The sequence below is a fragment of the Hippocampus zosterae genome, chromosome 17, assembly GCF_025434085.1.
Source record: "Hippocampus zosterae strain Florida chromosome 17, ASM2543408v3, whole genome shotgun sequence".
Lineage (NCBI taxonomy): Eukaryota > Metazoa > Chordata > Actinopteri > Syngnathiformes > Syngnathidae > Hippocampus > Hippocampus zosterae.
Window position 1 is genome coordinate 10,298,572 of NC_067467.1, and position 11,978 is coordinate 10,310,549.

Sequence of the window (11,978 nt, forward strand, 5' to 3'; positions counted from 1 at the left end):
AAACTTTTTCCTGTGAGGGCCACATAACTTTTCGCTCTCTGATGGGGGAGGCCGGGGTCAGTTTGTAACAGCAAAAGTGTGACTGCAAGAGTACCTAGACGTAAAAATGTATTGTTTCCCAGAAACCCACACAAAATCAAATAACTTTTTTTGATACACTCGCGGTATTAAAGACGTCTTTCTTCTCGGGACACACCACTTCCGCGACAGCATTCATGCATTTCTTGACAAACTCTCCTTACCGCTGCTTGCTATCAGTTGAGCAAACCGAAAGCTAGCCCGAACAGATGGCTGGTTCAGCTGAGCTTGGCGTACAAATGTATTTTGCTGAGCTAACATTCCTCTTTTTAGCGTTGACAGTTTGTCTGCTCTCATTTGCCCATGCAAAAAATCGTACTTGTTGTCGTGACAGGATTCATAGTGTCTCCGCAGATTGTATTCTTTGAATACCGCCACCGACTGATGAGACAGACAATCTTTTCTTTGCATTGAAAAAAAATCGTTTCTCCATTTTGGGTTAAATTCTCTGTATTCCGAATAATTTTTTTTTCTCTTACCTCACCTTTTCGCCATGATTACGTTCTCTTTGAGAGGGACGGGTTTAGGATTTTTTTTTCTGGGGTTGCCAGATAACGGCACAGACCGCAGAAGGATGGAACAAATGTCACGTTATATGTGTTTATGAAATTGTTACTAGCTAATAGTTAATCATGAAAATAGTTCATAACTAAGGAATATTTTATTGCAAACACCAAATTTTGTTTTATTTTATTTTACATAGATGAAAAATAAATCAAAAGACTCTCTGGTATTGTTCAGGGGGGGCCGGATAAAATGTGGAGGCGGGCCCGCGGGCCGTAGTTTGGTGACCACTGCTGTAACGTAACCTAATGTGGAAAACGTGAAGCGCTGTAAATACTTTCCGAACACACCGCAACGCATTGATTGACTGACGTAGAACGAACGGTCAGTAAAACTACAGCACAGCAAAAATAAAATTGTCCAACTGACAACCAGTTTGGCATTGGTCACTCTAAATCCACATCCATTTCCCAACAGAGACAAAGAAAACAATCAAAAGATCAAAGTACCCATGCTAATCTCCGTTTGATAATCTGTCCGTCATCCATTCCCCCCCTCTACCAACCCTTTTTGGAGACCCATTTCCACTGCAGGGTCGAATCGTTGAGTCATCTCAACGGCATTTTAAAAATCATATTAACCCCCGCTAAACCTTCAGTGAGAGTGCCAGGAAGGGACCATCGTAAGCTACGCTAATTTTTAAACACATAAAAAGGTAGCCTCTATGCCAAAGACAGCCAGATTTCATGAATATGTAAGAGATTAGTAGAAGAAGAGGGTTTCAGATCAAATGAAGCATTTCACCTTGGTAGAAGCCAGGCTAGGTGGAAGCTAAACTTCAAGGATTGTGAGTTTTGGTGGAAGATCGGATTGGTGGAAGCTACGTTTGGTAGTCGCTGGGTTGTCAGGTGTGGTCATTACCTTCCTCTGTTCTGATTGGGCGGCTCAGAAACTCAGTCGCTGAGTCAGTACTGACTAGTTGATTAGTGACTAGTAGCAGTAGCTTAAATATTTGTGTCAATCTAGCCAGTGTTTGTCTTCGCTAAAAAAATTAAAATCCGGTTACAATTCTACTTGTGTAAAAATATAGTCACGTAAGTATGTTTTTTTTTTTTAATGAAGTTATTTTTATATTGTTGCTGCTCCTTGTGCAGTCTCTTGTTAAACTGTCATCAATCAGTCAACCAATCCGCTGGCTCAGTGATGTCATCAAAACGCAAAGACATAAGTGACATTCATCCTCTTTTTAGTCACACAAACGCCAGCGTGCTTCACTCTGCCCTTCTAGTCTATCTAGGACACTTGTATAGATAGATAGACCTTCTCCTTGTCTCGGTCCCCAGGACATTTGACTGGGAAACTTCCAAAGAGCATATCGGCCCACTTTCCCACCGTGAAAAAGTGGAGCGGCCAATTTGCCTGCCTGCTTGTTTGACACGATCTCACACAAAGTGACACGTACAAAATGTCAGAAAACAAGGCCAGTTTGTGTGATTTGGTATGCGGCTCACTCACACTCATGCGTACGCGTGTGACATCCAGAACATACTAAAGGGGTCACCTAGGACATCACGTAATCGTCCGCAGGGAACGAGAGGTCACACATGGCCCTCTTCGACCCATGCTGTGATGTAATACTCCCGCTAGGGCACAGGTGTCAAACGCAAGGAAAAATATTCGCCCTTTTGCTACACACCTGATTCAAATGTTCATTTTTTTTCTTGTTACCTTTCTATTTTGAGTTAACTATTTTGGTATTTTTTCCCCCCTACATTTTCCATATTTGGAGCATTTATATTTGGAGCATCTGTATTTTTGCACACATTGGCATTTTTTTCCTTTTTTCGTAATTAACAAATTTTCTTTTTTAATATGTTTTTGAATTATCTATACGTACATCTTTTAATATTTGCATATCTTCTTTTTTTTTGGTGTCATATCTTGATAAATGCTTTTGACTGTCATTTAGCTTCGACAAGCGTGCCGAACATTTTGACTTGTAGCAACACGCGCTCATGCTGTTCACCGCAATAACTCTGCTCACTATCATGGCGAAAAGAAATTTGCAATCTTGAGCGTCATCCCTCTTTACGTCCCAGAAGCACCTCTCAGCAGACCCTGACTCATCAGAACCATCCCAACAATAAATCCACAAGACGTCAGCGCCTCTGATGCGCTCGCGTCATCGCATCCCATCGGAGTCGGCTCGAGTCCCCCCACGCCAAAACCAGAGAGTCTTGCAGCAAAGATATGAGCGGGCGTCTCAAAGTACACAAAGACACCATGGAGGACTTTTTCAATTCAAGGAAGTCACACACGGAAGCTGACAGCCGCAGCGCGTTGCTATTAATGGACATGCCAGGTCACTTGCTGCAAAACTTCTTCCCACATGACAGCGGACAGGACTTTACAACAAAAGGTTAGCTGTCAATTAACCCAAGGTGGGAGTGGGGCAAGGATCCTGTGTCACATCAAGATAATTTATTAGAAGACAGGCATCTATCTGGACACCTAAATATGACTAGAGATGTTTCTGAGAAGAAAAAAAAAAAGAATTTGGGACGATATTAGTGTTTCCCAACACATATCAGAGAAATCCCACGACACATCGCCAAACCAAAACGACACAAAATGTATTTTACATACCCCGAAATAAAGACGGTCTTGCCTTAATAGACTCTCAGCCTGTTTAACTGACCACAAAAGCTCTTCCGTTGTATGAATGGCAACTGCAACCGCACCTTTTGTCATCTGCAAATAGTTGATGAGCAATTCATTGTTCTATCTCTAACTATTTTCAGTAGACAGGCAGGCAGACAGAAAAAGAAACAGCCCACCACCGCCAGTATGACTGATCGAAGAGAAATTGGGCAGACATGCTGATCACAAAAGAATGCACAAAAAAAGTCGCAAGGAGCCATGCCCAACATTTACCAGAAAGTCAAAAATTTGGGCCGAATTCAATACTTTGTGCCCAGTGGAAATTTGATCCGCATTAAATAAATAAATAAAAAACATCTTTTTTTTGAAGAGCAGTTTTGTGAATCAAGCACTTCATTTGAGAAGGAACTTTCAAATGTTGTGGAGCATCCTTTTCTTGGCGGGTTCATCCCAGGGATGTGAATCTAGGATTTTTATGAAAGAAAAAATGTCAAAATAACAAATGAACAATTGTTGTTTTTTTTAATATATTGAAGAGCTTTTCTTTCTTGAATTCAACTGTATTTTCTTGCTGAATTGATATGAAAACAATTTTGAGCACATTTTTTGTGGACCTCAAAAGTCAGACTTTTTTTTGTCAATTCCCTCAGTGAATTCCATACCTGTCAACTTTTCGGAACACCAACCTGTTTAAACTACCCCAAAAAATCCTTATAAAGAGCAAAAAATCCTTATAACATACCAAAGCATTTTATATGTCAAAATAACGGCAGAAAAAAACCCACGAAATTTTCAATGATATTTATTGTAGATATCCATAATACAATCTCTGGTTAATGTCTAATCATCATTCTACTTCGTGGCATTACTGTGTTCAGAGTTGTATTCCTGCGTTACTTTTTTCACCAACTCCAAATGCTGCCCATCGGCTCGAAGTTACAGCATCAATTCATATTACTTTGGAAATGAAAGCATTCGAGTAGACTGGCACCATTCTGAGCAAAAACAAACAGAACTACCTGTTAGGGGGGAAAAAGGGACATTTTCAGAATCCGTATGATTTGTGCAATATGGCCATATACGCAAGATTCACCACAAAATCCGTATGAACTATGGCTAAACCGTATGAGTTGACAGGTATGGAATTCCAGCCCCTTAACACATTTGACCGATCACCATGAAATTGGGTGTCTATCATAACAGGACGCATGAAAAAGTTTCTAGGAGCCATGCCCGGACTTGAACAGGAAGTTGAGCATTTTGGAACAACCCCTTGGAAAGTTGATATAAAAAAGAAATAAACCCCAGACACCACCTTCGATGAATGAGACAAAATGAGCCTATTAGACCCCTAAGGATAACAAATCAAACAAACTACCGACTAATGTCGCAACTTTTGCTTGCACTCTACCCCACGCTGCGACGACCGCCCTCCAACCGCCGTGTGAAAGTGTTCCTATCCCCCGGAGAAGCGATGACGGCACTCCGGTCCGCTGAGAGCTGTGATCCCTCGCAAATAGCCTCGTAATTAATTAGCTCTGCTCACGTCTCTGCGGGACCGAAGCGCGCTTTGTCGCTCGTATGGGAACTCAACTCAGCGAGACTTGCCGCCTGGACCCACTGGTGGCCTGCGGGGGGTGGGGGGTGGGGGGGGCTCGCTGCGAGCCAAACTCATCCATAAGTCAACGACGACGGGTATAGCCGTTGGGCCATCAGGCTGCCAGAACATATGAGGCGCTGTGAAATATTAACGCTGCACGCTAACTAAAAGGAGGACAAAGAGGCGGGTTGTTGCTTTTTTTTTGCCATTAGAAGAGTCCAGTTTGAACTCCTGCGATAAACTTAGAAGGACAACTCTATTTTAATCTCATCAAACCATAAAATACCCCTTTCACACAGCCTCCGGCGAGCTTTGAAGGTAACCTACAATCACTTTGCTGGTCTGCGAGAAAGGTATTGATACGGAAAGGGGGGCGAGTTTGCCAGCTTCCGAGGTGCAAGAGAAGCATCGGTTGTGACATCTGAAATTGTCGTCGGGCAGCGATAAATATTTTCAACACAAGGCAGCAGAAGTGACATGGCAGTCCTGCCTTTCTGCTCTCCCCTTTCACACAGCCGTCATTCCATCTCTGATATTACTTAAGATGACATTTAATTTGCAGGACTGACCTCAACGCTCATTAGGCTTCTGATACTAACTCGGAGACTATCCGGGTTTAAAACATGGGAGAAGTACCGCTGTAACAGGGCAGTTTGAAAGGGGCTGAATTTGTGAGGAAGCACACTTGAACATCAAATAAAATCCAAAGTCAATGAACTTGTCTTCTATTGATACTGATTTCCGATCGGTAGCAAAGCAGAACACAAACGCTCTAACCAGGTCGGCGGCAGAGTTGGCAAAAGTACTCAGGCTCTGTGCTCCAGTACAAGTACAAGTACAAATACTTGTGTAAAGATTCTAGTAACAAAAGAACCTCCTCAATGACGCTGCGTCAGTGTCACGCTGCTAAATTGTACATTTATGACTCAAGTCCAACACGCGGCGTCGGAATTGACACACTGGGAATCAACTACGTGTATTCAGTACGGTATATCAACGCAGCAAGAAGGCCAAACGCTTTCTGCTGCTTTGTCATCAGAAAGTTCCAAATAAATAAATAAATAATTAAACACCCACAGGTGCCCACTGACTGCTGGCACAAGAAGACAAACGCGTGATAAGCGCACTGTAGGACGCGGAGGAGGAGGAGGAGGAAGAAGAGGCAAAAATAATTCCTCGCCACTTAGGATCCGTGAATGCTGAGGAGAGACTATCGATTCGTCCCAATAGGCGCATTTTGCATATAGTATAACCCTTCAAACAGGAGTTAACACATGATTTTTTTCCGCCCCAAAAGGAAAAAAAGGACACTTGAAAAAAAATTGGTCATTTCAGTCAGAGCCTGTCAAGTGCATACATGTTTGAAAATAATTGTTTTTGTCTGAGATGTTGTAGCTATAAATGACGACAGATGGTAAAATTCTCATTGCGCACATTTTTAGGTCACACTTATAAACAAATGTGATGATATGAAAACATGAAAATATCTCCAAAACCTGGTTTGCTCGAAAAAATGTTTTTTTTAAATCAGTGCCAAAAACGAGTTTTGTCACACAATGCCAACTCTGATTAAAATTTGCTGTTGATCAGTGGAATTGCTGAAAACGTAAAAAATAAAATACAATATGCCGACAACTATGGAGCACTGAATAATGGAGAGATAATGTTAGACTGCTTTCACCATTTCAGTTTCCCTGACTTTTGTGTGTGTGCGTGCGTGTATGTGTGTGTGTGGGGGGGTGGGGGCGCACTATGGCCTCAGTGTGAGTCACCGGTGCCCTAATATACAATAACTTGAGCACGGCATCATGCAATTAGCCAGCTTGCTACGCCCACATCCTAAAATGCTTCTTTTGCAAGTTCTGATGTGTAAAAGGCTGAAGGTATAGGAGGAGTAGTGATTGCGTGAAAGGGGAGCGCGGAAAGCAAAAAACCCTGTTGTTCCGCCTCCGATATTACCATGGAAGCCATCAAATTCACCTTTCGCAAAGACTGCCAAGCCAGGAAAAACATGAAGATATGACTTTCATGTGAAATCGATTGTGATTTTGAAATAGATGTGAAAAAGGACTCCAACCATTAAAAAAAAAGCAGGGAGAGGGCGGTGAATGCGTGAAAGGGTATCATAGAAAACGGAGTGATTTTCGATCATCTACATTCTTGCATTGCAGACACAAAAAAATAATAATTGAGATGTTTGCTTTTGCATTTTAAACTCTTCTTCCCTTCCCTGTCAAATTTGCAGGTCGACACCCCCATTTTACACCAATACCTTTTACGCAGACCGACAACACAACATGGGCTTTCCAGCTGGTTTGTTGATGTATTCAAAGCCATGGGGGGGTGAATGAAATAATCCATAGGGAGATTTTCTTTGATCCTTGCCAGCTTTCTGCAGCGGTTGCCACACATACGGCAAATGTATGCACACACACACGCATGTACAGCAGCAAAGATGAAGCACTGCAGTGAGTGCGAGAAACTCCTCCTGTCATGGCAGCTAATTCCTCCATTCTCAGCGTTACGATGGAGGCACGAGCGTGCGTGTTTTCTACTGGACTTGAATGCAGCATGAAAAACTGCAAACAAACCCATCACACACACACACACACAGACTTGCACGCGCACACGTTCCCAACCCGGCCCGTCCATTGCAGCTAAATATAGAAACGCCAATTTGATGATGCTGCGGTGATGTTTAAAAAAAAAAAAGCCCCACAGCCCCTCTAACCCACAGCAACCCTGTCCTCGCAGCCTTATAGAGAAATTAGCCTAATAAAATGAGTGTGAATTCATCGTGGCAAGTGTGAATTTCCCAGCTTATGAGGTGATATCAGAGGCGGGACGGTGTTGGTTGTGTGAAAGGGGATAGAGGAGCTTCATATATAAAGTGTCACACCCATCACTCACTTCTCAAACTCTGCGGTGTTGAAAGCAGTTGTCAAATTTGCAGACTTTCAAGGGAATATCAGAGGCATAATAGAAGGGTGAAAGGGGATAACTCGGACCAAGGTATAATATTCAATCACTGGGGGTGATCACTACCTGGAACCAAGGTATAGACAAGTAAAACCTCTCCTGCCCTCTTGCATTGAAAGATGTTCTTATCAAATTTGCAGGCTTCAGAGATATAACAGAGCGAAAATTAACACCCGTGACTTACTTATCATTGTCCAATGATCTGTGTCAATGGTACCGACATGGAATGTTTGGTTAAAGTTGGCATGTAAATAACCTGAGCTATCCGGTAGTATAAGAGGTAGAAAGACAATCGTGTGCAAGTGGATAGCAAAAAAGCACTGTGCAAAGAATTTGAATTGACTTTGCAGCAAGACTATGCCCTTTCACGCAGCCCCCATTCTGCCTCTGATGTTACCTCCGAACCAAGTAAAAGTGCAGTTCAGTCGCCATTTTGTTGCGGAATATGTTCCTTTCGCACAGAACAGCGGCCCAGGAAACTTTGATGTGAAACTGATGTGGTATTGAAATGGAAGTGAATGGGGGAAGGGGTGTAAATTTAACAGCCTAAATTCCCTGCATACCCTCATCCCAGCATTGCAGAATCTCCTTGACACATGGCCGTCATTTGGCCTCTGATACAAACTCGAAAACCAGTTGATTCGCAGGTTCAATACTTTGACACTGTTAAACCAGCATTCCGTATTGGTAGCCTTTCACACAGACCAATGACAAAGGAAAAAACAGCTTTGACAGACAGTATGTAAGGGGCTCCTGTGTGAATCTTGCCCGGCACCATTCGTCCACCAGACTGAAACCATCCCCAAAACCCCCCGCTCGGCATCCGACTGATGACAAACGTCGAGGCCACGTGGACAGCGTTAAATGAGTAGAATGAATTAGCCTGAGCGGCAGCAGCGAAGTAGGACAGAGCGCTGGGGAGGCTTCCTGTCCCAGATTGGTCGTTAACCGACGGCGAGAAAGTGGGAGAGAGGGTGAGTGAAGGCACTGGCTAAATCTGGAGTTATGAAGCACAACCCCCATAAGCAACAGAGCAAATATTGGAAAGAAAGCCAAGACGCACTTGGACAAATAAAAGCGGGCGAAGCTGAGAGGAGCGCATGAAAGCTCCTTGACGAGCTGTCGATAAAACCGTCCCTGCTCTTCTTCTTCTTCCCACGCTCTGATGCTATCGCGTTCCTCACCAAATAATCCAATTAATGCTAATTAATCATCTTTTATCTCCAGCCAGGATGCTGTCAAATGTCCCATGTTGTATCAGACTGAGGGCAGATGGCAGCTGTGTTAAAGGGGATAACCGCTTACGTTCACCCGGTTACTTTATTGCACCTTTGATACTAGCCTTATTTCGCAGCAGTAAATTTCACATGGGACAACAGGCCCAGAAAATCCTGGGAAAAAAAGCCAATTGATGTGATGCTGAAATTGATGGTGAACTTGATCATGAAAATAATGGCCAAATTTCTCCAGCTTCCGATCTGGGAGGGGCCCTGTGTGAAAGGGGGTAGAACACATCAGGGTGGTAATTACTGCTTGTCTCACCTGTTAAACTTCACATCCGTCCCACCAAGCCACAGGGGTGGAAAAATTTAAACGCCCAAAACTCACGTCACAGATTCCCCCTTACACACAGCCACTATTCCACTTTTAGATGGCGATTAGATGGCAAATTTGTTGATTACATTTCCTGATTGCTGATGTCAAAGGGGGTCGCCGAAGACAGAGAACTGGGACTGACAAATTCAGCATCAGACACATGCCTGGTTTTTGCACAATCCTTTTACACACAGCTGTTGCTACGCCGCTTTTAGGTCTCCGAGCTTGCAGGACCTTTAACACAGACAGGAATCCACGAAAAAGGCAACTTTGCGAAATCCTGACTCTGTGTGAAAGGGAATTCACATAACAGCTACAACGGCTGTGTAGAAAACGGCTGGTGAAGTTAAAAATATCCAATTTCAGACTAAATGTTTTCTTGTCGTCTGTCACTGGTTTGCTCTCCTCTTCCCAAAGAGTTGTGAATGAATGCTAACGAATGCATCGTCACTCGCTCAATCTGCAAGACATACGGTCAAGTCTCACGCAACCGATCGTGCAGTCATCTCGCTCTCGCCCGCAGATGACATCACCAGATGAAATCTGAACTTTGACTGGCGCTCAAAACCGAGGGACTGACTCATCTCAGTCAGCGGTGGAACAATAGTGAGCGACGGTTGTGACAAAAGCTCTTGAACGTCATTCGGGACAATACAGCCAGGGCGGAGGAGGTTTTTAGAGCTAGAAAAAGGTTCAAAATGTTGCCGTTCTAGCCATCCATTTTCTCTACTGCTAGTCTTGTATGCAAGTAAGTACAACTGTGACACTGGAATCTGAATTACAAAATGAAATTTTATGGCCATCAAAATATTCAACTTGGGACTTTTCAGCTTAAAAAAAAAAAATTCAACACTCAGTCGTCAAAAGGTCACTTGCATTTCACTCGGAGTAGCCAGGCCAAAAAAAATACCCCCCCCCCAGAATTTTTACTCCCAAAAATTGTACTTTGTTTTGTTATTGTCACATTTTTTTCTTTATTACACTGGCCAACAGCATTTTTTTTTAATCAGGTAGCTTCTTGTGTCACTAAATGCATTGATGCAGATGACAAAAACGCCTTTACTTTTTTTCCATAGCACAACACGTTTGCGATATTTTCTTTTAATTTTCGTGCAGATATTTGTGGCTATGACATTTTACAAAAAACGGAATCTCCGATTAAAAAAAAAAAGTTGACCAATTTTGTCAGTAATACCCAAACATTAAAAGAAAAAGAAAAAATACTCAGACCGCAAGCAAATAGCAAAAAAAATGCAAATAACTGATCAGCAATCAAACTTAAAATATATATTTTTTAACCCAAGAAATTATTGACTAACTGGGGATGTACTTCCAATTGTCTTCATTTTCCAAGAAACATGGTGGTTGGCTCCAAAAGAAAAAATAAAGCAAGATATGTGAATCCGCTGGTACCAAGCAGCGAACATGTGCGGTATTTGCCAAAGTTTTTTGCACATAACTAGTGTGCCTTCACTGTAGTTTTTTTGGCGCACATTTTTAGTGCTACAAACACAAAAACTGCACACCATGGGGGAAAAAAATAATTTAAAAATACACGCTGCAAAATTACACGGGTTCGATGCAGTTTTTAGCAGGGATTTTTTTTATGCACCAATTGACCTAAACTAATAGCCAAAGAAAAAGTATTTTGCATTCATCCTGAGCCGGAATCTCACAAAATTTGCTGACATGTTTTGAGCTTTTGTGTACAAGTAATTGATTGTCCTTGATTGTTTCACTCATTTTTTTTCATATTTTGGTGGTCCCACTCTGCTGTTGAAAACCGAAAGACCCACAAAAAGCAAAAGAACGTATCCTTACCGACAAAAGGGCTCACACATTCTCACTCATCCGAAATCCAACGACGTTTTCCAAAGACTTGCGAGATTTACACACCCTTTCTTAATCTTCTATGGATGTGGCTTTCCACTGTAGTTTTTAATGCTCCCCCTCCCACCCAAAACTGTGTTCAAATTTAACACACAGCGACTCACGCAACAAAAGTGGCAAACAACCACACTGTTTCCACACTGCTTAATGTAATTTTATGCAGTAGTTGGCCTTTTTTCCACACATACACTCACCCACCCCCTTACATACATCCATACTGTACGTGGGTGGGACTTCGAAGACGTGACATGAAGCAGCAGCTGCTCCATTTACACACTCACACATATACACACACAACTACGTTAGCATTTGGCAGCGATGCAGCATCTGGGCAACCTTGTTCCAGGGCATCCTGGGAGCTCACAACACGCACATGTAGTAATAACACTAATCATAAGATTGAAGAGGTTCTTACAGTCTTGTCGAGCTTCCCTTGATGATGGTGAATATGAAAAAGGAGAAGTCCGGAGGAGGCGACGAGGCGAGATGCTGCTGTTGGGGAGGAGAGAGAGCAGTGTGAGAAAAGAAAAAAAAAGGAAAAAAAAAAATGAAGACCGAAGATTGAGAAGCAGCACCGTGGTAACCAAGGTGCCTCTCTCTTCCCGTCTTCCTCAACTGGATGGAGGAGCGTTGATCCTGTCCACCTCCCGGAGTGACACTCACTCGCTCC

General features: G+C 42.7%; 1 protein-coding gene and 1 long non-coding RNA gene across 4 annotated transcripts in view; one reads left to right on the forward strand and one right to left on the reverse strand.

Annotated features, from left to right (window-relative positions):
* LOC127589522 (uncharacterized) overlaps positions 1-11,978 on the forward strand; it is a 134,340-nt gene that overhangs the window by 101,680 nt on the left and 20,682 nt on the right. The window lies entirely within an intron of this gene.
* shank1 (SH3 and multiple ankyrin repeat domains 1) overlaps positions 1-11,978 on the reverse strand; it is a 50,504-nt gene that overhangs the window by 37,976 nt on the left and 550 nt on the right. Inside the window, exon 2 of one of the 3 annotated variants that reach the window (XM_052048682.1) lies at positions 11,724-11,800. In XM_052048682.1, coding sequence (XP_051904642.1) covers positions 11,724-11,800 — 77 coding nt within the window. Of the gene's footprint in view, positions 1-7,115; positions 7,135-11,723; positions 11,960-11,978 lie in introns of those variants that run through there. The other 2 variants (XM_052048681.1, XM_052048683.1) reach the window with 2 other exon arrangements.